Source organism: Sphaerodactylus townsendi, linkage group LG09 (assembly GCF_021028975.2).
Source record: "Sphaerodactylus townsendi isolate TG3544 linkage group LG09, MPM_Stown_v2.3, whole genome shotgun sequence".
Classification (NCBI taxonomy): domain Eukaryota; kingdom Metazoa; phylum Chordata; class Lepidosauria; order Squamata; family Sphaerodactylidae; genus Sphaerodactylus; species Sphaerodactylus townsendi.
Window position 1 is genome coordinate 28,368,387 of NC_059433.1, and position 27,727 is coordinate 28,396,113.

The 27,727-nt window shown below is 41.2% G+C and overlaps 1 protein-coding gene across 2 annotated transcripts in view; it reads right to left on the reverse strand.

Annotated features, from left to right (window-relative positions):
• DCDC2 (doublecortin domain containing 2) overlaps positions 1–27,727 on the reverse strand; it is a 67,358-nt gene that overhangs the window by 22,128 nt on the left and 17,503 nt on the right. For both annotated transcript variants that reach the window (XM_048508621.1, XM_048508620.1), the window contains exons 4-8: positions 17,435–17,511; positions 17,218–17,349; positions 10,740–10,886; positions 9,688–9,718; positions 7,284–7,434 (exon numbers count right to left, since the gene is read on the reverse strand). In XM_048508621.1, coding sequence (XP_048364578.1) covers positions 7,284–7,434; positions 9,688–9,718; positions 10,740–10,886; positions 17,218–17,349; positions 17,435–17,511 — 538 coding nt within the window. The remainder of the gene's footprint in view (positions 1–7,283; positions 7,435–9,687; positions 9,719–10,739; positions 10,887–17,217; positions 17,350–17,434; positions 17,512–27,727) is intronic.

A 27,727-nucleotide genomic window follows, 5' to 3' on the forward strand; every position in this document is an offset into this window, starting at 1 on the left:
TGCATGTATGCATAAGAGAAAGGTGTGCAATGTTGGAATGCCACTGTAAAACCTGTCCAAGCTAACCACTTTTGGCATGCTGCAATTGTAAGCTTAGCAGCAAATAGCACAGTTTATTGTGTGCAACCTTATCCCAATAAATCCTTTTGCTCTGCAGTGACACCCTATGCAGGCAGTTTCTACTTAAGTTGGGGGAATTAGCTGGAGACAAAAAGTAAGGGGGGAATGGGATCAATAACAGGCAGTTGTATAAGTGAATCAATTTTATTAAAGAATAAAAATAGTAAAAGAAGAAATATATTTTAACAAATAACTTACACATCAAGACACACAAGAGTTACCTAAGAGAAAAGGGAGGAAGTTGGACAAGGTTTCAGGGATGGATGACAGTTAGCAGTCTTGAAGTCCACAGAAAACAACCTGTGTTTCCAGGAGCAAAGAAGAGGGAAGCCTACAAGCAAGTCGGGGTGACTGCATGGATCCAGGACACACATACACACTCACACACACACTATGAATGGCCAAAGGACCAATGTTTGTACTTGAAAATAGGTCCTGGGGCAGTATAAAATAAGCTAACAGGAAAGACAGAGAAAAAGAATTGATTGTTTTTCTGGAGTTCCAACAAAATGGTAGGAGAGGCTTGATAAGTCATTGGTGAGAATGCCTGGACTATTCTACTGAACACTGATTGATTGCTAGGATGGATGCCGAAAGGGTGAGTAATGGGCCTGCTTAAAGCACTCATTAAATTACCTTAGGTTGACATAGTGGGGATTAGCTAGCCCCACTGTCCAGCCAGGAATGCCTTAGGACCAGGGGGAAAGTTCAGCTGCCAGTCTGCTTCCTGGCCAAGCTTAACACACAAGATGGATCCCAAAACTCTTGGGGGGGGAACCCATTTTGTGGGGAGTAGTGTCTTGCTGTTATGTAGGTCTTTAGTCCCCATCCCTCCATGGGACCATGGGAGGAGGAGTCTAACTGCTTGCACCTGGGCAAGGGCAGCTAGATAGTTCTGGGGCCAGAGATCACCAAGAAGTTGTTTCCTGATGAGCACAATGCTCTCTGAGGGGTATATCAGAAGAGGCAGTCCTTTAGATAAGATGGTACCAGACTGGTTAGGGCTTTGAAGGCAAGTATCAAGAACTTGAACTTGAATTTGATCCAGTACTTGATCCAGAACAGCCAGAGGAGCACAGGTTATGTGTGCACTCTCAGTGGGGCCCTTATAAAGACCTGCCCACTGAATTCTGGACCAGTTGCAACTTCCAGAGCAATCAGCATGAAAGAAGGAACCAAATAACAGAGATGCTCCAAGAAAAAGTCAAGATGTTAGTAAATAAAAAGTCAGGAAGTGAAAAAGAACAATGGAAATAAGGACTAGAACCGTGGTGGCGAACCTTTGGCACTCCAGATGTTATGGACTGCAATTCCCATCAGCCCCTGCCAGCATGGCCAATTGTAGGGGCTGATGGGAATTGCAGTCCATAACATCTGGAGTGTCAAAGGTTCGCCAACACTGGACTAGAACCTTGAAGCTAACTGGAGTGGAGAGATGGAACAAATTAAATCTTCAAGGACATGACAGTCTCTAAGGCAAGGTGGCAATCACAGCATGAGGAGGAAAAGGAGAAGGTCTTGGTGTTGCACAAAGAGGAAGAAGCACAGAAAATCCTGGAAGGTTACAAAGCATAGGTACATGACAGGAAGTGTGTGGAATATGAAGCACAGTACAGCTTATTCTGCTAATTCCTGAGGAGTTGGTGCATTGTTGTAACCAGCTTTATCTGTACTTCTGTTTACTTGACAATAACTCTTTCATACAACTTGATAAATAAGTTACATGACTTTATTAAACAGTAAACGAGTCACATGTTTAGATAACTTATATGCAATACACCTTAAATAATTAAGCACAGAAAATTAATGTTTCTTGCTTAAGCACCTTTCCTCGCGACCGCTAACAATAAAAAATTTATTATCGCCCAGATGATAGTATTATGCATGGCCAGTGCTAATGCATTTCAGATTTGAAGCTGATTGAAGTTTGGCATTAGAGAGAAAATAACCATGGTAATAATGTCCTGCCCTGAATGTTTTATGGAAATTGGGGGCATTTGTGGAACCGCAGCTCACCATATAAGCACGAAGTTTATGTAACTACAAAAATATTCACTGTAATTTGCCAGATGCTGTTTCACAAAGTACAAAAAAGGCTTTTAACAAATTGCTAATTAAAACCAACCAATGCACAAAAAAAGATGGACCATTTTCTAGTCATCATTAAAAGCAAAACTATGGCATTGCTGTATGAAGTCCATTTATAAATGGAAAAGCAAGGTTTTAGTGAGGTAAATGGAACAATTTTGAACATTAAAAACATTTAACAATGGATTTGATTTGGTCACCATGGGAACAAAATCTGTATGCAGAGGGATCATCATAAGTCATGAAGAAGATCTCTCCCCACCCCTACAATCTGTGCACTCAGGGGTACATGAAATACAAAAACAGACTTTGTAACTGCTAAGAAACGTCTGATATGGCAACTCGTACACAGGCAGATGGCCCTCTAGAAGCTCTGCCCATGAATGGAGGACTAGCAGAGCACTACTACACCTTTTCACATTTACAGAAGTGTGATAAGGACTGAAAATCCATGAATATATGGAACTTTTATCAAGCAAACAATCTTTAGACTTTTTCTGATTACAGAAGAAGTTAAGTGATTGTTGAGATTGAAGGAAAGTGCTGTTGGTTAGCTAAACTTTCCATTTCAAAACTGACCATTCCTAGCGCCTACCATAGTTGCTGTGGTCACGCCAGTGGCATAGCTGTCATGGGGAGGGGGGGGCACTGCTCTCCAAGCGCACACCATTGGGTTCACGTGGGGGACAAAAAATCGCCCCGCACAGCCTTCCCCCTTTCCCCACCCCACCAGGCCCAGGAGAAGCCCAGAGCAGCCTGGAGTTCAGCTGGCTGCAAAGAGCAGCCAACTGAACTAAGGTAAGTGGTGGGCGGGGGCACAGGGGGTGCCACAGGGGGCAGGGGAATGTGCCCGGGATCCATTTTTCCCTGGTGCCATTCCCCCCCCCCCCATTCCACTGGGTCACACTCAACTTTTCTTAGAGTTTTGACCCAGCACTGCTCCACTGGGTTGCCTACATCAAGGTGGGGTCTGGTTCTAGAACCTGCCAGGCTCTCATGTAGCATGTGTAGTGAAAATACAACATTGAAAATACAACAACTGGATATCCCTGGCTAGTAGAATCTCAACAGATTTTGGAAGCCAAGTAGGGTCACCCAGGCTAATATTTGGATGGGAGACCACCAAGGAATTCCAGGCCAAGGAATCAGGCCCCCTAAGTAAAGTTTAAATAGAAACATGTCCTAAAGGTGAACACGGGGAAAGTCACCTTGTCTGAATGGGCTTTGAGAAGGCCCCAGACCAAGTGGAGGAAGAACCGGTAATTCTGTGTGAGGGCACCATGACAGGAAGCTAACTGAAGGAGTTCAATTACTTATAGGTGAATGCAGAGAAATGTAGTTCTAGGCCAAGAAAGCTGTTGAAGATAAGAACAAGCCCCTTAAACTGAACCCAACAGCAAACAGATGTGTTCAAAGCTGCTCGCCCCAGTTAAAAGACAGGCAGGCCACATATTGTACTGAAGCCTCATCTTTAAGCACAGCGACACACAGACACACAGAGTTTTAGGAGTTCAATCGAGATCATCAACATTCTTTGCCATTGGTCTTTATTCCTATCAGGCACACTACCTCAGATCAAAATCACAGGACAGGCACATTCAGAATTATAGGATGGACATGGACCCGTTCACACCCAAACCCACAGCACTAGCATATTCAGTTAAGAAAATAAGGAATTTATTAACCCCACAACACTTATAGATGGACTTGTTCACTGCAGAAGTCTTCCTATTTATTTTCTACACAAACACCGAGTCGCAGATCTGCTCAGATCTAGTGTCACTAATAATTTTAAAAATCCACATGTGTAAATATTCATTATCATTTTTAAATTTAAACTCATAGTAAGTGAATAAAAGCAATTGGAGCAAATAATACATTTCTTCCGGAAAAGATGTGCAGGATAAATGAGTGCTCAAACGTGGCTTGCAGAGCTTTTTTTTCCCTCTCAGAACTAGAAAATGCATCAGAAATGGCCCAGCCACCCCTTTGAGGTTTTCCCCTCAGGCTGTGGTACTACAGCTCGGTCAAGATTGTCCTGCTTCCACTAAACTTTCAGTTTTTCTTCAGTTCCACCTCAGGTTTCCTGAAATCAGTTTTGGCATGCTCTTTCCTGAATAGCACACTGAAAGGGAAAAAGGAAGAAAAGTGTGGATTGCAAACTGAAGATTTCCACACCTTCCTGCCCATTATATCCAGAGCTATTTGCCACTCCCCTACCATTACCAACAATTGATTTTTTTTTGCCCTTTGGTAGTATATTGCTTCAGTGACACTTTGCATTCACAGCAATGGATGGATCACATCCAGGTAGAAGCAACATTAATGGGTCGTAGTGACCTGGGAATGAACAAGTAATGAGGGTAAAAAAACAGGAATGGGTCTGAAGTTCTTATATCAATTTGCACTTTTCAGCCAATTCTTCACCTACAAGCTTCTAGTAAAATCATATTGATCTGTGGCAAATGAAGTCATTCTCAAACTTCAGTTCAGGAGCTACACCTTTGACTTGCCAGAAATGTGATAGATGACTTGAGGCAAGACAGGACCAAAAGAATAGAGAATTTTTTTACTCTTCCCTATTACACCTAAACAGGCTATCCATTTACCAGCATTTTTCATTAATAAATGCATTTTCCCTACAAATGTAAGCTTATAAATTATGCAAAAAGCCCTCTAAATACAAATGTCTTACAATTCTTCACCTTTCAGAAGAACACCTTTCAGCTGCTTCACAGCATGAAGAGCATAAGAAGACATTAAAGCCACAATTTCTATAGCAAACCAGACTGATACTGCATTTAACTCACAAAAGAAAGCCATTACCCTGCAGGTGGTAAAACCTTCATTTCAGAGAACTTGTGAAAAAGAAAAATACATATATACAATTCAGCTTTCACCAGCTACTTACAAATTCTTGCACATTTTTCTGAGAAAATAAAATGAACATTTCTTCGCCTGCTGCTTAAAATCTCTAATTAAATCTATTTCAAATAACTCTTTTGCCTTTTTTAAAAGTTAGAACACATCTGAAAGCTGGATTCAGGCATTAATCTACCCTGGTTAAGGCCATGGTTCATTCTGAAACAAGAAGAAAGACTTTGTTGTACAATAGCCGCAATTGATTTTCTTCTCTGGAAGAGCACAAAAGACCATTTTAGGAATCGCTTCACCAACAGAGAGCTTCAACATGGACAGCATTTAGGCGGTTGACAGAAAACTTCACATGTGGGCTGAATTATTTTACAAAACGTATACCCGAGCTTTCTGCTTTCACAAGGGCCAACAAGGTGGCTAACAAATTAAAACATATATAATAAGATTATATTTTAAAACGAAAAAAATTAAAACAATTAAAACCCAGGCTTATATATATTTAAAAAACAATTAAAATGTAGGGCAAGATCGAACGCCAAAAGAAACAAAAAAAAGTCTTCATTTGCTAGTGGAAAATGGCAACAAAGGGGGACAGAAGAGTTTCCCTGAGAAGAGAGTATCAGTTTGAGTGCCACAGCCAAGAAGGCCCTGCAGGGTTGCCACCTGTCTAATCTTAGAAGGCAGCAGCACCTGAAGCAGGCCTCTGAAGGTAAGCATAGTGATCAGGTAGGTTCAAGAAGAAATAGGCACTGCCTCGGGTATATTGGTCCCAAACCATATAGGGCTTTAAAGATCAGCACCAACTGCATAGAAACAGACTGGAAGCCAGTGAATTGGGCCATGACTGAATTTAGTCCCTATGATCCACTCCAGCAAATATTCAGTCTGTAGCACTCTGTGCCAATTGATGTTTCTGAACAATTTTCAAGGCAGCCTCATGTAGAGAACATTGCAGAAATCTAATCAAAATGTAAACAGGATATGCTCAACAGAAGCCAGACTATTTCTGCCCAGGAAAGACCACAGCTGACTAACCAGTTGAAGCTTGTGAATGGTACTCCTGACCATAGCTGCCATCTGCTTATGCAGCAATAGGTCTGGTCCAAAAGCACCCCAGGATGCAGACCTGTTCCTTCAAGGGTAGTGCATCTCTATCCAGAATGGAGGATGCCTTAAATCCTGTGTCAGACCTTCTGCTCACCAGGAGCACTTCTATCTAGTCAGGACTGGACTTCTGTTTATTAGCCCACAACTATTCCAAAACTTCTTCCAGGCAACAGAGTTTCTATAACTGCCCTGGCATCAACTAGAAGTATGAGATAGAGCTGAGTGTATTATGCATACTGGTGACAACAAATCTCCAGTTGACCTCACTCATAAAGAGCACAGGGGACAAGACCCCACAGTTCTACTGGCCAACACTGTGCAGATGCAGTGGTGGCAGAAAAGTGTTTTTCTTTGCCACCATCACTGCCATACCTTCACCTGTGGGAAGCTTGGAGTCAAATGTGTCATACCAGTTTCATCTCAAACCTTCCTTCGCTATTGCTGTTTGTCTCTTCATTGCTTGCCACCTTTCAGTAAACGAAGGGACTACCTGAGCTCAGACACTTAACAACTGGGGCCAGTCAACTGCCCAGGTCATTTCTCATTCCAGTCATTCCAAAAGTCAATCAGGGCTTCAACAGGAATACCATATCAAAAGAAAAATCCCCTAGAGCACTGGAGACACTGGAGATTAGACCATATGTAAGCTTTTTGCAGGTAAAGTGTAGATGACTGGAAAGGTAATGGCAAACCACTTTGTAGACATAGTCTGCCTGGTAAACTTTGTGATGTGATATCATTCCATAGATCAGTAAGGTATTGAACAATATTGAACATATTTAATGAATTGTCTCTATTCAAAGACATATGAAAACCACTGACTATTTTACTATCTAGATAAAATGTCATACTCTCATACCTCTACCCACCCACATGTTTTCTTAACCAGGTAATGTGTGGATGGCAAACACAATGACAAAGAAGAGCTGGTAGATACTGTTTGAATACATTTCTTATGCCTTTGAGTAGTACTGAGAGGTAAAGCTTTTTCCAGAAGATACTTATTTGTGGCAGCAACATTAGCGCTCTGTGCTTTGTCATCATCACTGTGCACCTATGGACCTAAGTAACTATAGACTTAATGTACTTACCATGATCTGGGAGAATATATGTTTTGGTCACGACTTGTATATTTTCTTTTGATTTCTCAGGTTTTTTAGACTCTTGGTTCTGCCTATGCTTTTCTTTCCTTTTTGAAGGTGGAGGAGAAGATACTATGTCACCCGTATCAGTAGATTTGGACTAATAATTGTTCCACCCCAAAAAAGAAAAATATAATGTTAACATTTAATTTGGGGAAATTTCAGAAAAGAACTTAATCCTGGAAACATCCTTTTGCCATGAACTTGGTGATGTGGTACATCTCAACAGAATGAACACGTCTCTGGTCGAGAAACAAGAAGTCTACCTTCCAAAATCCTATTTCTGGAACACTGAAAAGAGCAATTACTACTTTCTATTAATCAGTGGCAATTAATTGCTCTTTCAAATCATAACTTGTTATGCATCAAAAACAGAAAGGTGTGAGATCTATCAATCCACTTGACAGTCTATGATGACCAGACATGAGGTTTCTAACTTCCAATGCTTACCTTGATAGGAATTGTAGAAGAGTGGCGTCAAACGAGATATGATGCCATCTGTCTGTTCACAATGGGGACGACACTGTTGTTTTGAAGTCTAAAATGGGGTGCAAAAATGCTGCCTGCAGCATAGTGGGATTAGGTGCTCTTGTTTCCACCCCTTTTCAAGTGCTAAAACAGCCACGTTTCCCACCCCCACCCCCCCACCCCCACACTGCCATTTGAAAAGGTACAGGGAAGGGGGAACATGAGCACCTCATCCCACTGGAATGCAAGATCAGGCTCCCAGGGCATTGTTAAATTGCCCACTTTAGGCTTGAAAACAGCAGTGGCAACCGTGTGGTGGACCGCTGTCATGTCTAACTTGGCCCTTACCTCCTCCTTAAGATCAGCAGCCACAAAATTCTCTTTCCCTCTTTTGCTCTTATTCATGTTTCCCTCTAGGGGCCTTTCCCCACTTACCTTAAGCCCTGCACTACTTGAGGAGAGTAGCGCGGGGTCCCCCTGCACTCCCCAACTCTATTAGGGACTGGCGCAAATAAATGCTAGCATTTCGACGCTGCCGCTAAATAGCAGCCCCCTCAGTGCGCGGCATCACTGGCGCTCTTCCAAACGGACACCCAGGCGCACGCCAGGGATGCCGCGCGCTGAGAGCAGCATGCGGCATAGGGGGGATCATGGTGAGTGGGGAAACGCCCTAGGACTCCATCTCTTCTTCTTCCTCCTCCAATATCCTATCTACTCTTTTCATCCAAAGGGAAATGAATGTGTTTGAAAATACAGGGTTTTTTTGTGTTTTTCCACATAGGGTTTTTTTATGCAATTCACCTTCTTATTTGTGTCACATTTTCTCCTCCCATAACCGGTATCACTCACCAGGGTGATTTTTCGTTGCCTCATTACTGATGTGATTCTGTGTGAAACTGCTCTTGCAAAGGAGATTTCAAACAGCCCAGAGTAATCTGTTTTCTCTCCATTTTTATCTGTGGTTTCCTTTCATACTGACGCACATTGAAGCCCACCCCCTTCACGCTTGTGTTCTCATGTGATCCTCAGGATTCTCATGTGACCGTATTTTGGATGGGTTTTTAGGAGCATGTATATCACTGCCTAGAAATAACATATGGTATCTTTTTTGTACATTTCCAATTATTCCCTTTCTAAAAATCAGGCTGAAATGCGGATAGTTCTCTTCTGTTTCACTTTTTAAACCCACAAGTATGAATATCACTGGATAGGAGTAAAACAATACCTATATAACCTTTTAAAAAATCCTCTGCTGACAATCCTTTCCCCTCTGTCTAAAAAGCAAACAAATCTATTCTGCTTTTTGAAAAACCCCACAATTATGAGCAACACTGTACAGGAATATGCAATATCTAATACAACATAACCTTAAAAAATAATCTTCAAACAGTCCCCTCCCCTCTGTTTAAGGCAGACAATTATCTTCTGTTAATTTCACAGTTAATTCTGTTTATGTTACAGTAGATTTTTAAAAAAAATTCAGATTAATTAGAACTAAGCAGGGCATTTGCAGACGGTGTTTTGATTATTGCATATCTCAGTGTACCTCCCCACAGGGTGGTAGAAAGAGGGCCTTTTCCTGTGGAAGTGCCCCACCTAGAGAATTCCCTCCTCAATCAAATTCAGCGGGCACCTGTGTTATCCTTTGTTATCCTTTGGATGCCAGAGTTCCTCCTCTAAATCTGCTCTTTTAATAATGTCTAATTTGGGGGGAATTGGCTTTCTAGAAATTAAATAAAATATTGCCTAGTTGTTAATTTAAGTGTGATGTTGCTTTCAATGGGCTTAAATTTGTAAGATGGCTCAGGAGCTATTTTTGGCAGAGAAGAGGGACAGAAATACCCAAAATAAATAAATAAATAAAGATATTGCTTTTGATACTCACACTTCCCTTAGACTTCTCAGATGATTTTGACCTGTAAAAATAAATACACTTCTAGAATCCGATAGGTACCGAGCTCACAATTTTCGGGTGTTACTTGATTTTGTATAGTGAGAGCAATAGCCTATTTCGTTACATTTTGAAACAAAACTTAATGTCTTTCCAAGTTGCTGGGAAGTCAGTAAGTAGCTACACAATATATTTTAGAATGACCCAGAAACAATTGCTGTACCTCATCCTAAACAACATATAAATCAAAGACAGCCTCATAAAAATTAACCATCGCATTGATGAGATGGGAGCCTGACCATCATTCTATGAAGTAATTGAAATCAGATGTAAACAATTTCAACCATCCAAGCTGCAGAGACCATCTTAAAGCTCAACTGCCCAGTGAACAGTGATATGCACATGACTGCGGAAGATCACTATTAAAGGGCCTGTTCTTCACAGTCTGCAAAAAGAGAATATATTTTTATACTTGGTAAAAATATATTTGTCTAAAAAAATGGAGAGCAGAATGAAAAAAACAGAGAAAAAACTCTTCAATTGAAGAGATGCTTAGGGTGATGTTGTGTAGTAGATAGAGCATTAGTCTAGGACCAGGGAACCCAAACTTCAAATTCCTGCTTGTCATGTAAACTTATTGGTGACTTTCAATTACTTATCCTCTCTCCAAATAGCCTATCTTGCAGGGGAACTTGAAAATATAAAATAGAGATTCATGTATGCTTTCCTGAGCCTTGTGGAACAAGGACAGGATAATATGCACTAAATAATAGTAACACACTAATAACAACAACAATAACAACAACACACAACATTTATTTTTTGTTCACAGAAGCAAGCATAATCTTTCCCATGTTTACATAACATCTAAAGCAGGCAGTCAAGGGCATACCTATCAGCAGTAACTACAACTTGTTCGCATATCGCAATCCCAGGGTCACATGTATGCCTAGCTGCAGCAAGCATCCATGTACAAGGCATTTTATAAGGTTTTTTTGTTCACAAACACAATTAGCGTAAAGTCACAGAGCATGGATTAAACTTACCCATAAGATCTCCTAACTGTAGATTTGGTAAACAGTACTTCACTGTAGGGTAACTTCTTAAATTTGTCTCTGCCAACTGCTACATAAAACTGTCCGTTTTCCAAATCCAATCCACTTTCAACAGGTTTTCCATCTAAGGTGTAGAGCCTGTAAAATACAAATAATAGTCCATGTTTGAACTGTTAATAAACCAAATGTTGCTATGATACAATTTCTTTTAAAAAATCAAAGAAAACAAATAAAAATTGCTTCCTCAAAACTACTGGTAAGCTTAGGGGTATATCACAAACCCTGTTCCCTCTCTCTTTTGGAAGTCTCTCTCTTTTGGAAGTGGATGGACACAGCCCAAAATTAGGTTCAACCCACATACTCATTCTGTTATATGCAGATGATGCTGTATTGTTGACATCTATGCAGGTGGGCCTGAAATACTTGATGAAACGCTATGTTGAATATTGTGCGATCAACAGATTAGAACTTAATTATGAAAAATCTAAGGTTCCTGTCTTTGCTAAAACTTGGTGTTGTCATAACTGGAAGTTAAATGACCATAGCCCTGTTCCAAGCCAGTCAATATAACTATCCTTGGCTCAATTTTTTCTATGACAAGAACACTGTTGAATTAATGAAGGAACTGTTTACTACGTCGTTTGGTCAACAAACCTTTCAGAAGACAAATTTTTTGCAGATTTGACCTAATGCTGATATAGTATATTAAAGGAATACCCTGTTGAACTTTATAAACTGTATTTTTGGGGTAGGAGATGTTATATGATCGATATTAGTGCTTCTCAAGTGTAGTCTAGAGAAGAAAGGTCCACCCGGACGTTGCCGCTGCTATGCTGGTACCAACGGCTTTAAGCCCAATTAAGCCCAATGGGGACTTTCCAGCAGTGAGGAAGCTTTTTTGTGCTTTTTACCTCCCCACACTGCCAGAAAGCCCCCTTAAGAATGGTGGAGTGGAGCAGCTGCCATGCTGCATCTGGACGTCCAATCCTTTCGATGTGGCTAAATTTGCCCAGAGCCACTCTGGGTTAGATGCTGGCATGGATTAATGCTCAGATGATCTATTTTTGGAATCTGCTTGCTATATTTACATAGTTACTGATAAACCTATGGACTGCTGTGATGTGGACAAGATCTGTGAACAGAGTGAGACCTACCACTTCTATTCTCGACCCTTGCCCTTCCTGTCTGATAAAAGTCACCAGAAGGGGATTGGCCAAGTGGATATTAACTTTACTGATAGTGGGAGTTATGCTTCCTAAGGTCCAGATAGTTGTCATATTTGTTCCCAAAAAAAAAGAACACCTTCCCTGAGTCCTTCTGTGTTAGAAAAACTTTTGTCCAATCTCCAATTTTCTATTCTTTGGCAAGGTGCTAGAACAGATGGTAGCAGCTCAGCTCCAAGGTCTTTTAGAAGAGACTGATTTTTTATATATACATTTCAGTTTGGATTCCGATTGGGGTTTGGAGCAGAGACTGCTTTGGTCACCTTAGTTGATAATGTCTATCAAAAACTAAGGGGGCAGGTGCTACACTAGCAATTCGCTGAATCATGTGGCAGCTTTTCATACTATCATCTATAGTATCCTACTGAGGCACCTCTCAGTGCTGGGTCCAAAAGGCACTGTTTTATAGTGGTACTAGTGACACTATTTTATAAGTGAATTGTCCTTTCCAGACAACTGATCTGGGGAGCTGTGGTACGTTATTCCTGTGTTTAGCCATTTAAAAAGCCTAGGTGCTATAGGATGAACATTCTACTGTAAAGCCCTACATTTTTTTTTTTTTTTTTTTTTTTTATTTATTTTTTTTTTTTTTTACGGTACGTTGGATATCTGAAGGACTGTCTTCTCCCATACATTCCAGCCCAGGAATTAAGACCACAAGAACAGGCTCTCCTGACTGTTCCATCAATCAAAGATCATCTGGTGGGAACACAAAAGAAGGCCATTTCAGTGGCAGCCACCACCCAGGGAGGTGTACCTGTCCCTCTCACTTTCAATAATCAGGACACAATTGAAGATAGTCTTATCTAGGACTGCGTTTGCTTAATTTGGTTTTTACTGATCGGCAGTCCTAATTGAGATTTTTATATAGTGGATTTTAGGGGGGGGGGGGTTATAATTGTTGTTTAAGTTACACTGTAAGCCTCCTTTAGTTCAGCTAGGTAGAAAGGTTGCTAGTAAATGCTTTAATAGAACATTAAAATTCATTAAGTAAAATCCAGCATTAAACACACCAGCCCAGCATAAAAACATTGGCCGATTCCCCACTTACCATCGACCACCCTTTGCTGCGCGCTACTCTCAGCACGCGTCATTTCTGGTGCGCTCCTGGGCTTCCCCACGACCCCGCTCAAAAGGCGCCATTTTGAGGAGCTTGGCAACATGACGCTAGTCTTGAGGTGTATGTAGAGCGGTAGCGTCGGGGCAGCTGCGTTGTCACCGCCCCTGTAGTGGGGAGTGCCGCGGGACCCCGCTACTTGGCGAGAGTAGCGTGCAGTAGATGGTAAGTGGGGAAACAACCATAGACAAAAACAAATCACTGACAACTTAAAATATTTATATTCCATTTTTTTCTGTCTGACATAAATATTCACAGAACAGCTTTTTCCATTTAGTGGAAAAAACACTCCTTAAAAAACTGCTATTATTTCCTAAGCTCTTACATTACAAAGTTAACTGAGGAACATAATGATCCTGGCATTGTCCGTTGAAGAAATCTGGAATTCGCTAATTGGAGCAAATTAGTCATGAAGGTACACTGAGAATTAAATTACACCTGGCTGGATTTACATATTCATTCTGATTCAGGATCATATGAGAAGGATGACTGGTCAGTAGCACTACCACTTTGTGAGGGTACCAGCCACCACTGATAATTTTAAATAAGATATTTTGCTACTCTAAAAATAAACTTGTATTCTTCAATTGTAAACTGCCTTGACACAAATCAGAAAGCTTTAATCAGTGTCCCAAGATTAATACTCCAGGTCCAAAGTTTAAGACAAAAGTCTGACGATGATTTAAAAAGTATATATTGCTATTGTACTGCGATTCTGCTCTTCCTGACCTCCAAATGATGAGTTGTTCTAGAAGTCCTAGCTTTTGCTCAAGTTTTATCATGGTCACAAACCAGTCTTAGCTTTAGCATGTTGCTATTAGTTAAGGTATATCACACGGAAAATAATATCTTGAACTGCACACGTCAGTTCTGGCATGCCAGTATACCAGAAAGTCTGATGCAAACCTGCACCACTAAATAGGCACCACTAGATGGGATAGAAGGCAAGTTTATTTACAGAGCTTTTCAAAAATGCTGACAGGAGATCAGCCTAATTTAAGAACATCTGATCAAATAATTTCATTGCTGGTACAAGTGGTCTTGTTGAAGTGAAAGGCACTTGAACCTGTGCAATGCTTTTGAGGACAGGAGCACAACTGCATTCTTCCTCCCATATGCTTCAGTTCTGTTCCTGGCTCTGTCATCCACTGGAACTTTACTTCTCAGATTAGAGCCTCTCTGTTTTATTTACTTAACTTTGTTGCATGGAGAAAGCCTTCGAATGACGGCGAATCACGAAATAGATCACCAACTTGGGACTAATTTAGCCGATTAATGGTTCCTAAGGAATAGATTCCAGACACCAGGTTTAACATAGTTGGTTAAGAAGTATGTAAAAGAAGACCTGGAGAAATATATATTTTCAGAGCTTGGTTGTAGTATGCCTCCCGTGATGAGTGTAAGTATCATGAAAAGACATGGTGGCAGCAAGTCTCAGGCCCCTTCCGCATGGGCCAATAAATCCAGGCTACGAATGGTAAAAAACCTGTTTCGGGGGGGAGCATTGCACAGATCCCACCCCTAAAGTGAGGCTGCCCATGTTAAGTCCCCCAAACCGAGTTTTTTTAGAATCACTATCTGCGTTTTTTTTTAACCCAGGTTGCAGCCCCTAGCAAGCAAATGGCTGACCAGGAGGCGCTTTAATTGGCCATGCTTTCCTTTTGGTTTTATTTCCTGCCTTACAGCTCCATAGCCACACAGGGTCACGGAACGTCTCATGGCAACGCAAGACATCAGCATGTCTGAGGGGGTCCATTCGTGCCTGCCTGCAGAGCTACGCAGCAGAGGAAAATTTTAAAAAGGCATGCGAACGCGAAAACAGGAGAGCGGGTTACTTTATACCGACTGCACCCCGCTCTACTTGTGCTGTGCGGAAGGGGCCTCAGATTCTTTAGGCCGCTAACGCTATCAATACATCAGTCTGAACAAGCGTGTCAGTGGATCTCATAGATATGTATACTTCCCACTGCAGCATCTTACTACAGGGCCTCATTTGTCACTTTGCTTCATGTGTAAAGCACTGCAGAGCACTCTGCAGTTTCGCATGCGCTTTGATTTTGAAACGATTCATTCTGGCTGCTCTAGATTTTCTGTGATCAACGCAAAATTCGGTTCTTATAGTTTGGGACACTGTAGAAACTGCCAAGCTACCATAAATTTAATGTATTGTCGAAGGCTTTCACAGCCGGAATCACTGGGGTGCTGTGTGGTTTCGGCGGTTACGCGTACCGTTCTGCCGACGATATTCTCTCCTGATCGTTTTACTTCTGCATCTGTGGCTGGCATCCGTGGCATCTGCATCTGAGACTGGCATCGGTGGCTAGATGCCATTGGTGATGCAGGCTGAAACGCCAGGAAAGGTAATTTTGGCGAACACGGCCATACAGCCCGGAAAGTTCACAGTCCATTCCGGTCATTCCCTCTTTAAAGGTTATTTCCACTGTACAATCGGAGAGGGTGGCACAACCATAACTCAGCCAAGCAAACAATAGGGGAGATTCAAGAATTTATTGTAACACTTTGGATTTCAATAAAAGGAAATTAAAAAAAAGAATTCATTGGCAACACCTGCTAAGTAGAGGTGAAGACCAAGTTCATGCATAGCATAATACCACTAGAACCTGGCTCTGATCACCTGGAAGCCTAGTAATGTGGACCATGACTGATGGCAACTGGAACCAACTAATGCCATACAGGCTCAGAAACATGACTAATGCTCTTTGGCAGATTGTGCATGGGGGGTGATCTGTTGGAATGGGGGAGCGGCATCTCCTTAAGAGGTGGGGGGGAGCAAGCCGACGGTCGGGATGTTCGGCAGAGGCTACCTAGGCTTGCACCCTAGCAGCAGATTGGAACAGACACCAGACAGGGGTCTATCACTCAACTGGTATGCCCCACTACAATCTTGCCCTTTGCAGTCAATTCATCCAACAGGCAGGCTGAGGAATTGGGTTGGCTCTGGGGGACAGCACTTGTGCTGCCCAGATGCCTGGATCACCCCCCTATGCTGCGCCATTTTGCTTCCTTGTTTACTCCTGGTTAATAAACTCCCCTGGCTATGGCCAAATTTATTTTACCCATAAATAAGTTTGTTGTGTGTTTATTGGTTATGGGGTGGTTGTAAGTTTGGCTTGAGCACACGGGATCCCTTCTCAGTCCGCAATGCCATACATGCTCAGAAACATGACTAATTCATAGCAAGCAGTCCAGACAAGCTAAAATGGGATGTTAAGGAATAGTCCCAGATAAGGATGCTCAAACTCCCACCAGTTCATATCCTGTTTGCCAATCACAAACATGGAGCTGATTCACACTTGCTGGGGCTAATGCTGCTGATTGAACTGGCAGCATTTTTGTATGTGAAGATTTGCGAAAATCCAATTCAGACCTGCTCACCAGGCATTTCTGGCTGCTTAGACTGAACCAAGCTTGGCTCATGCCTGATCTCAGCTGATCACCAGTCTCAAAATGGTAAGTTCAATTGTCAAACATGTTCATAGAGAAACCTGCAGCATCCTTAGGCCCAGGACAAGAATCCCTTCCGTTTCAAATATCCTTACCTTTAAGGACGGGCTACGGCTCTGGGTATAGCATAAGTTTTGCATATAAAGATGAACCAGTGATATCAAACAGCATCATATGTGTCTCATATTTCTTTACTGCACAGCTGTCAGGCTGGTAAAAATTCTTGGACAAATGTGTTCCAAGACACCAACAGCCAACAACAGCGGGTAGAACATTTTCAACCAATGGATGTATGTCAGGACCAAGGTCCTACAGACTTTTACCCCAGTCTCCATTTTAAGTTTCAATTTCGTTTTTCCTGATCCCTAAACACACCTCTCCTTTGGACCGCCCACACACCCTATATATACTGGGACTGAGGGCAAGAACCCTCAGTTCCAGCACTCTGTATCTAGGGCGACATATATCAATAAAATTTGTTCCTTTCCCATAAAGTTGACTTTATTTGAGTGTGTTCAGCCTTACAATGTAATTAACCTTTGAACCATTTTCCACGTTGTGTTGAAAGGAGACTAAAATTGTGCACTTGCCGAGTACACTGCAGTTTCTCAGAAAAATATTGTTTCTGGACCTTGCAAATATCTACAACATGACTTCCTCTTACCTGTGCACAGCTCCATTTCTAAGTGTAATTTTCTCCGTAACCATTTCAAGAACATGTTCCCACTGATTCAGCGTTTTCCTTGGAATAAAAAGACGCACTGCTGGGCTTACGAGATCCCCATTTGCAACCAGGCTGAAAAGATGAAACAAAGTTACAAACAACTTAATGTTCTATAAAGTGAAGTGGAGCAAGTTGGCAGTCAGAAAATCTTACTTACAAAACCGTGCATGGCTCCTGAAGGGGCTTTCGAAAGCGTGCCGACACACTGATTTTGCTGTGGATAACTGGCCTCACCTGAAAGAACCAAAAATACAATTTATTCTGCTTGTACTTGTCCTTATTTTTGTCAATCCTAGTTTTTTTCTTACAGTATCTTAAAAATGTCTGTGTTTTTATCAATTAAGCGTACTGTATGATATCTTAGTGTAGTTATTGTCTTTTATTTGTGCTTTTATTAAAAACTCAAGCAAAAATGTCCTTTGATTGTCCTCCCTTCTGCTTGTAGCTTATATGTTTACAGACAAGAAGACACTGGAACTTAATCCCCTTACTCATTTGCAGGTGGTTGTTGATAAGCCAAAGGAGTGCTGGATTCTCTTGACCAGATCTGCTAATTTATTAGTAGTTTCTCATAGTTCATGCCTAGTGGCTTGGGAAAAAAGCCCTATCACATTTCATACTAACAGCCGAAAGCCAGCAGACTTTTTAAAAGTATAATTTTATTCCGTTATTTTTTTACTCAAAATTGTCAAGATACATTGCAAAAGCCCATTAGAATGTGGCAGACAGAGTTGAAAGGAATAATCACAGCGCCATTTATTAAAAGATAATACCACCAAAAGGTAAACGGTATAGACTAGAGAATCAGTGGGAGGTTTTTTAGTGTTAGTGTTAACTTTTAAGCAGTACTTCTGATTCAGCGAAGATAGATTCAGATAGTTGCACGGGGGGGGGGAACTAACAGGATAACTGTGCAAGTGACGGGCAGCCCCATAGACAAACTAGGTGCCCAGTCATGGTGCTGCAGCCACGCCGCCCCACCACTCCCAAAGGGGCTTCCTGGAGAAATGGAGAGGCTGATAGTGCAAAAGGCTCCCCGCCGCTGAGCAGCTTTAATAGGGCTGTTCAAAGTCAGAACCAAACACCACTGGTGTACAGCACCAACCAACTGGGAGGGAGCCGACTGAAATTGCTGCCACGTCCAGCACCAGGAGAGGTCAATGACGGCGGCACACCTGTGAAACCGCCCTTCTGCTGGGGTAAGTGCCCTGGGGAGGTTGATTCCACTAGCAAGGTCAGTGTGTTGCTTCCATGGAAGATTCCCCGTTCACAGCAGATTGGGGCTCAAAGACAGCTACTACTGGAGAAAGGCAAAAAGACAGGGTTTTCCCTCCAAACAGTCTCTGTTGATACAAAGATCTCTGGCCTGGAACAAGGTATAACTGGAACAATCCTGTTGATACACAGTTGATACTCCATCCTGCCCTCCGAGGTGTCAAGGCACCCATCAATGCACCATTCTCCCAGTTTTCTCTCCCTCTTTTGGTCCTGATGTTACCAACTAACCTTTACAGGAATTACCCACTGATAGGACCAGTGTTCCCAGCTTCCCTTCCTTGCGCAGCTGTTCTGTGACCCTGCTTGGTGCCTCTACTTCCCACAACTGGTTATCCTGGCGACGGATTATTACACACATAAATATGCACAGTAGTCACTGGAGCAAAACTTTGTAATTTTTTGTAGTTACAGATCTAACTGAACCAGTTTAATAGCTGCAAGATAACCGCTGGTGCTCTGTGGGAACACGTTAAATTTATTTTATTACCCAACAACTTGCACACCACTGGAAAAATAGAAATATGACAACCGACTGCCTTCTTCCCTAGATGTCTTTTTCAATATCGAATTTGAATTGTGGATGTCTATGTGATACGTGGAACAAGTATTAGCATTCCAAAATAACAAGGTATATACTAAAAATGAAATGTCTACACACATAATTTCAGCATGGCAACAGACTGTGCAAAGGATCCACAAGAAAGGTGTAAACATGCATTTCTTCTGGCTCTGACACTGCACATGCCCTAGCTCAGTTGATCTCAAAGTGGATCCACTCCACTCCAAGGGATAGGGTGGGATTACTCATGGGGCACTAAGAGGCAAGGGGGCATCGGGGGTACTAACAGGTAAGGGGATGGCAGGGAGCGCTTTATCAGGTTTTCCTGGTTGTGTAGTTAACAGATTGGTGAGTTTCTCTTTATATTCATGCAATTTGTACTAAAATGCTAAGTGTTGAATTTATTGTCGAATAAATACAGCCCGGAAACCACACAGCACCTAAGTGTTGAATTGATTATAAGAAATTATTACGACTCTCTTTCTGATGTTAAGGATGAAGTAGATTCATATTCAAAAACAAGCAGCTTCAAAACCTTGTTGCTGCTTTCATCTGAGCTGGATTTTCTTTAAGTCACGGAGATGTGAGAGCTCTGGACTAGTTTAAGCTCAAACTTTGGGATGTTGGTTGTGGTGGGTTTTCCTGGCTGTGTGGCTGTGGCCACACCACGGCCACACAGCCCTGGAAAACCCACCACAACCAGTTGGATCCAGCTGTGAAAGCCCTCGACAATACTTTGGGACCGTTCTTGCACAGTTATTTCTGTGCCACATTTTAGCCCTATTTTTGTTAAGCTGCTTGTATATTAACTTATCTGTAAGAGTATGTGCTCTGACTGATTCTTTTGTGTAAACCCATGGATTGTTTCGGGCAAGAGTTTTTTACTCTGCTTTTCAAGTGAGTCGTAAAAGAAGATTTTCTTTTGTAATACACATGACTGCTTGTTTTGTAACCTTGCATTTTTGATAATTTGCAGCATAAAGGTGTAAAATATCAAAGCATTTCAAAGCTAAGATGTTGTGGGGGCTCTGGCGTCTTTGAGTTTAAAGAGACAGCAACACCATCGCATAGAACACACATCAATAGCTCCTTTTAGACGTTTATATTTTGCACATAGCTTACACATTATAGCAGCCAGATTATTTGCACTATCCATTTAGCGGATTCATGGTTTGTTTTGATTTCAACTCACATTTATACCACAAGGTTTGTCTTTTGTTTTGGGACTCCTTCAAATGCACTAATGAGTTAAGCAAGTTATACAGGAGACTGATAGCATTTACTAAGTACACCTGAAACCATCAAAACCAACATTTTTTTCCCCTCTGGGAGATTATTTTCCAAAGTAGCAGTACATTCCTTTGATGCCCCAGTAGAGTTGTAAAGATGCTTGAACATATAAGCTACTATTGAACTCATAAGGAACATAAATATGCGCAGTGGTCACTGGAGCAAAACTGTGTAATTTTTTGTAGTTACAGATCTAACTGAACCAGCTTAATAGCTGCATGATAACTGCTGGTGCTCTGTGGGAACATGTTAAATTGATTTTATTACCCAACAACTTGCAGATAAACATTACATATAAATTGCCCATATCGACAATTCAATCTTACACTGAGTTCAAAGGGCTTAGACTGGCATAGGATTGTACTTTGAAAATTAGTATGTGTCGGACTACAGGAACACTATCTATGGAATGACAGTGAATGTTCAATACATATAAATTACCACTTCTAATTTTAGTGATCAAACAGTGATATTTCCTTTTCATCTAGTTTTGAATTGGAAAGTTAGTCACACATGAATGCTAATAGTCAGGTGGCTTCCTTCTATGGGATTTTCAGAAATAAAAGAGAAACCTATAAAGTATCTGCACTTCTATAACTATAAACTGTAAGATTCACTTGTTCATCAAATGGCTAGATGCTTGCTCCAAATCCTTAAAGTAAAGAATGGGGTTATGTCACATTCTGATGTATCCTAGGCAAGTATGTTTTACAGAATGTGTTGCCATTGGCTTCCCCAGTCATTTACACTTTACACACCACTATTCCCCTCCCTCAAGAAGCTAGGTACTCATTTTACCAACCTTGGAAGGATGGAAGGCTGAGTCAACCTTGAACCAGCTACCTAACCTAACCAGTAACTATGTCCTTTAGAATTTGTACTATTGGTGAAGCTAGGACATATTGTCATACCTAGAGAGGCTCCGTAAGCACACAGTACTTTCCAGGATGATTTCCACTCTACTTGCTTTGAAAGCTGACGAAAGTAAAAGCATGTGGTCTTAAATATGATAAAGTACAAGCTATTGAGAAGATTCCCAGAAGTGTGCAATTAATTAGTTTCAGCAAGCTGATGAAACCTATCAAAGTATCTCAGTGGGAAATAAGTCATCCTGACAGTGATGAAGGCTCATACATTAATTGTGAGTATCATCCAAATATAGCCGTGATACCCAAATGCCTTTTAGACAAATCCCTACTCAAACAGCCATTAGTACTTCTGGCTTCTTTGGTCTGTCTGGAAAATAACACCTTATCTTTCTAAAACAAACCAATCATTTGGGAATACATGGTGTGATCAAAGCATTTTATTTTTTGTCAGGTATACTTCAATGGAATTGCCTCACTGTGGAGAGAGAGAGAGAGAGAGAGAGAGAGAGAGAGAGAGAGAGAGAGTAGGGGAGATCATTTACAAAGGACAACCTCAAATACCAAATGTGTTCAAAACAATATAGGGCTGTCAGCCTGGAGGTGAGGCTTGGCGATCTCCTGGAATTATGACTGACCTTCAGAAAACAGAGATCAGTACCTCTGAAAAAACAGCAGCTTTGAGAGGAAGACTGTATGGTATTATTTTCTAATAATAGTCACTGTAAGGCAATTTGATTTGTGGTTTAATGGGGCTTAAGCTGCAGGCATTCACTTGAGAAGTAAGGTGTTATGGGTTTTTTATTATATGTCATATGTTTTTAGTCTTGGAATTGTAAACATTCTTGAGCCACAAGGGTGAGGTATAAGCATTTCAACTTATAAAATATTATTTAGTCCTAATAAAGATATCATTTTACGAACACCACAGTTTTTGTAAAGTTTTAAAAAACAGTTGAGTAGGCAGTCTCCAAACTTTTATAAAACATAACAAAAAATACACCACAAATAATTTAAAATCTTTAAATTTAAATTTAAAATTTAAACACAGAAATTTACTTGGGAGTCCTGATGTCCTAATAAACACACATGGTGTGGGGATTCTACTAAGGGAAAGGACTACATAGAATCTGGCTACTGGGAGACAGAAAAAGGTCAGAGACAGCAATCCCTGCCCATGACCAAACCTCCATTCAATAACTCCAGCCTCCTGCAGAAGCTTTCCCTTTTTTAAAAATTAAGTGAAGTATAGTTCACAAAAGGATCATCTTCTAAGTTAGCAGAAGTTTGCCAACCCCTGAGGACGGAGACAGTCAGTCTAGGGGCAAGAAGTAGCAACAGTTGATCTTTAACATGATTGGTGAATTCAACTGTGACTCTAGATCAATGAGAGGCTCTCGCCTCAGTGGGGAAAAGTATCCAGTTGGATGTACAAGCAATGCTTTGTATATGCTAAATTGAGAGAGATAGAGAGTTGAGTCTGAGTTCTGTGTGTGTTCAACTTTGTTCTTGCAGAAGAGTTCTGTATAGCTTTATAGTCTTGTATAGAATAGACTTCTGTAACCTTGCAACTGCTAAAGTAAAACCTTCCTATGGAAAGAACATCTTGTGTGGAGAGTATTCTTTTCCAAGTGTGATAGGAGGCTGCAGTGAGTGCAAGAAGACTAAAGCCCTTATCATCTTACCAGAGTAGCTCTGCTTTCAACTCTGCAGATACATCCATCCCCAAAAGATAGTGGAAGTGGAATAGGGAGCCTCAAAGATGCCGTAAGAATCACTGAGCTAAAGGAACAGCATTTTTTCAAAACTCCATAATTAAATTTGTCAACTAATTATGGTACGTTTCACTCATCTCACTGGATTAATCAATTAAATTTACATAAATTGTCAGATGATTTACGCCTTTTGAGATACTAATGGAAAACAAAAGTAATACCACTACTTGCTGATAGAAAGGCCATCTTTAATCGCTTCTTTTTCATGTCCCATTATAGTTAGGGTGTCAGAATCAAAACACAAATAAATATGCCCTTATTTTTCCGCAAATTAAATGTTGGCCTCACCAATTAAAACTGTCCTCAGTCTATGTTGAAATCGTTTGTTTATGAATCTGCTAATTAAACCAATTAAAGCTCACGGCTTTTATTATCATTACAAATAGATCCTATCAGCACAAAGAGATGTTACTAAATTATCAGCCCAGTTGGATGCTGATCAAGCAACTTCCTAGAGAATGGACAAAGCGTTTGACGGAGGTTTCCAACCAACTGAAACCAAATGTTCTGTACGTTGCACTGGGACATGAGTAAGTGGATGGATTGTTTTTTTAAAGTAAAGAATAATAAAAACTGAGTTAGTATAACATTTCAAAAACTGTCACAACAAATTGGTCACAGTCTCAAAAATCTGTATCAAACCATAGAGGGATATCCCATCTAAACTACCATTTCCAAGCTTTTATGAAACTTAGCTTACGTTGGAGCCCTTAAGTGTGAGAGAAGCAGGAAAAGATGCAGTGACCAGTGATAAATAGCAGAGAGAAGAGTAGGCAGATAGAGTGACCTAAAAGTCCCTACACAACTGCAAGAGACTCTGGCAGGGTTGCCAACTCCAGCTGCAAAGTTCCTGAAGACTTGAGACTAGACTGCACAGGTGTCAAACTTGCGGCCCTCCAGATGTTATGGACTACAGTTCCCATCATCCCCTGCCAGCATGGACTAGATTCTGGGGAGGGGAGAGACCACAGTGGGATGTAACACCATACAGTCCACCCTCCAAAGCAGCTTTTTTCTCTAGACCTCTGGAGATCAGTTGTAATTCCAAATCTGCAGGCCTCACATGGAGGCTGGCAACCTTACTTATCTGATGAAAACTGTGTCCCACGATTACTGATTTGTCTTTAAATTTTAAAAACATGGAGCCACATTTTAAAAAGTGAATGCATAACAGACCATTGTAGTTTCTGCCCCACTGTGCTGGCAGGGGAGGGGGGTTGGCGTGCTGCCACGGCAGCACCAAAACTGTGGAGGCTCAGAGGCCTGGCAGCTGCAGCAGGGTCCGAGACTGGAAACAGCCCCCTCAGCAGTCTTAGATGATACACAATAAACCATTGGCATACTGCTAATGGGGACATGGGGTATCCTATGTCCCCAGGAGCACACCATTTCATCACAAGGGGGCACCAGACGCCCCTTCATGTGACGAAACAGCATGCGCCTGAGCTGCACGCCACCATGCCCCGCCCCCGGGCTCCCTGTAGGCCAGCTCATGCCTTCCCCAGGCCCTGAGGAGGTCACGAGCCAGCCTGCAGGGAGGCTGGGGGCAGGGTTCAGTGGTGGGCTAAATGTCTTTATTCTCCATCTGTCCTTATTTCCTTGTTTTTGTTTTGAAGACAAATCCACATAAAGCATTCATTGCTAATCAAGTCTACCACAGGCCAACACACTTTATGCAGTTTGACATAATGTCTGTACATTTTCAGCCTAAAGTGATATGTTAACAGAATGGTTATGTCAAGTAAAACACTTGAGCTTTCTGAGAAGCTCATACATACTCTTTACGGGATATTTTCCCCATATTATATGTGATACTTATGTTGATTCTTTGGCATGCTAAAATGGAACTAGTTCACACAGCAGCACCCTTAACTGCTTCTTGCCAGTAAGCTGCAAAAAAACCAGTATTTTCTTTCATTCCCAGGAAATATTTTTTCCTCATCTTAAACCCTTAGCAAAACACTTGCTTCAGCCCACCATTTTGGGAAGACAGGGGCTTTCAATCCACTATTGGAAGGGGAGTTGTTGTAAAATGTCATACTAGATGCCCTGAGAAAACCCAATCACTTCTCCTGGCAAAGTAAAAACTAGTAATAAGTAATAAGTGTTGGGAGATGATAACAATTCACAGACCCTTGGGATGACTGCAGAGGCCAAGGGTTCAATGCAACCCTGACTGAAATGGGCCCATGGCTTAGTGATAAAGCATCTGCTGTCCAGCATGCAGACATTCCAGGTTCAGTTTCCAGTATCTCCATTTAAAAGGACCAGATAGCCAGGGATATGAAAGCCTTGTATCTGAGAACCTGAACATCTGCTGCCAGTCTGAGTAGGCAAGACAGTGCAGGACAGCTTCATGCATTCAAGAACTTTGTTCTAAGAACATCAGCTTACCACCAATGCTCTGCTGGAAGCACAGGCACCATCGCTTTACCTTGCAGGACATGATATATCTTACAACATTATGATGGTGTATATAGTTACAGGTCATCTGTGGACATTGAGTTTTCCTGCATTCATTTTTGTTCTTGCAGCTCCTTCCAACAATCTGGAAAGAGTAGCATGAAGCTGTGAAGATTGGAGGGGGTAGAAGTGAGTGAGTGAGGACTGGGGGCGGTTAAAGTGAGGAGGAACAAAAGGATGATATTGCCACTCCCTTCAGTGAATTATATGTGCAGGAGAAGGAGATGGAGGAACAGTTTCACCTTCTCCTCCCTAGCTTGCTGACCTACACATCTATTTCTTTGTACAGTATACCATCACAGCCCCAGGAATGATCTTTCCAGAGGCTGGAAGGGACTGCAGGAATGGATGGGAACATAAGAAAACCTCATGTGCAAGGATGCGCCATTACAAGCCACACACAATGAACATTTCAAAAGATCAGAAGTCAAAAGACTACTGTGGCACTATGCCTCTTAGCTCTCTAGAGACTATACTGTTTTCCAAAATAACCATTTACTTCAGTAAATGAACCTAACCTTAAGGGGTACATCAAAGTACATTCTATCTGTGAGACATCAGAGCTTCCAGTTTTTCTGAGTTCACGGAGTCACCAGAATTGTTCACTTGCTCTGGTTGTCATATGATCCCACAAAAACAAACCTTAATACATACTAAAAACTTACTGAAAACCTATTTACAAGAAGAAGTCCTCTGGTTCTCTGCAGGATTATTCAATACGTTTCTTTGAAGGATTATTCAATATGGTAAATATATTTAAACTGAAACCAAAATATGAATCTTTTTTGGGGGGGGGGGGGTTAAGTTTTCTTTTTCGCTAGTCTTTGAACCTTTTAAAGATTTCAACACAACATCACTCGCTAAAAATTGAACACCTTCTGTAATGAGTCATGCTTGACCAGTTCAACACAGTGGTCTGTTGTAGGGAGCCTTGCATGGTAAACCGAGCATCAATATTTGTATCCCAGGAGGGCAGGCTGGGGTCAAGGGAACAAAAAGCCCATGAATGCACAGCCTTGCTATCAGGTTCAAAGGCTAGGCAGGTGCATTCGAGATTCAACAGCTAAAGAACAAAGAAATATTAAAATTCTTGCTCTTAAGAAAATCAGAAGATAAGGGGTTATATAGATTTATGAAGTGTAAATTCACAGGACGTTTTCACATAAGATTAGATAGGACCCAAAAGTTTGAGCTAAATTATTCAATAGTCTAATATATTAGTTAAATCAACGGTTTGATACAAGCACATTTCTGGTTATGAAAAAGGAAGCAAGGATCCCATCTGATCAGCCGAAAAAGTTATCATGGGATAATGGTATCTGCATGCACAAAATCCACTTGGGAATGGATATGGAGTAAGGAAAGGAACTGGATAGAAATTGCTTGGAAAGGTTGACTGAATTGTTTATTATGGTAGATTTCACAGCTGCCAGATCTTTAGCTGGTTGTTGGCCTTCATTACAATTCGAGCCTTACCCAGAGGCCTAGAAAGTTGTAATGTATCGGCATAGTATTCATGCAGATCCCAGCAGGGCTGCCTTCTGAATTTGACAGATGTTAATTTTGTCAACTTGAAGATTTTTCAAGTGCTGCCCTAGTGTTTTCGGGATTATTATTATTATTATTATTATTATTATTATTATTATTATTATTATTATTATTATTATTATTATTAATTCAATTTCTATACCGCCCGATCCCCAAAGGGCTCCGGGCGGTGAACAACATAATATATAAACAATTAGTAGTAGTAGTAGTAGTAGTAGTAGTAGTAGTAGTAGTAGTAGTAGTAGTAGTAGTAGTAGTAGTAGTAAATCATTGACAATATTGTGGGCAGAAATCAAGTCTCTCATAACTGGTTTGGGATTTTTACAGTTCTCTGAGCCACTCCACAATTTGTATGCTAGATTAACTATGCTCATCATGGATTGTCACAAGGAGCCCTTCAGGAGGATACAGTCTGTATTTGCAAACTATAAAGAATCGGGCAGAGAGCATTCTGATCTATGTTGAAACGGCAAGAGTGCAGCATCCAAACCCCAATCTTTTGATGTACCATACTAGGATCAAAGTTACAAGGGGAAAAAAAAGATGGAACAAGGAAACAAGGGAAGGTCGAGAAAGATACATTTTCCCAAATGTAGGTACTACTCCGCATGACATGATGTCCAACCTATCTACACCCTGGAGATCCACCACTTCTGGATACTTGTACCATT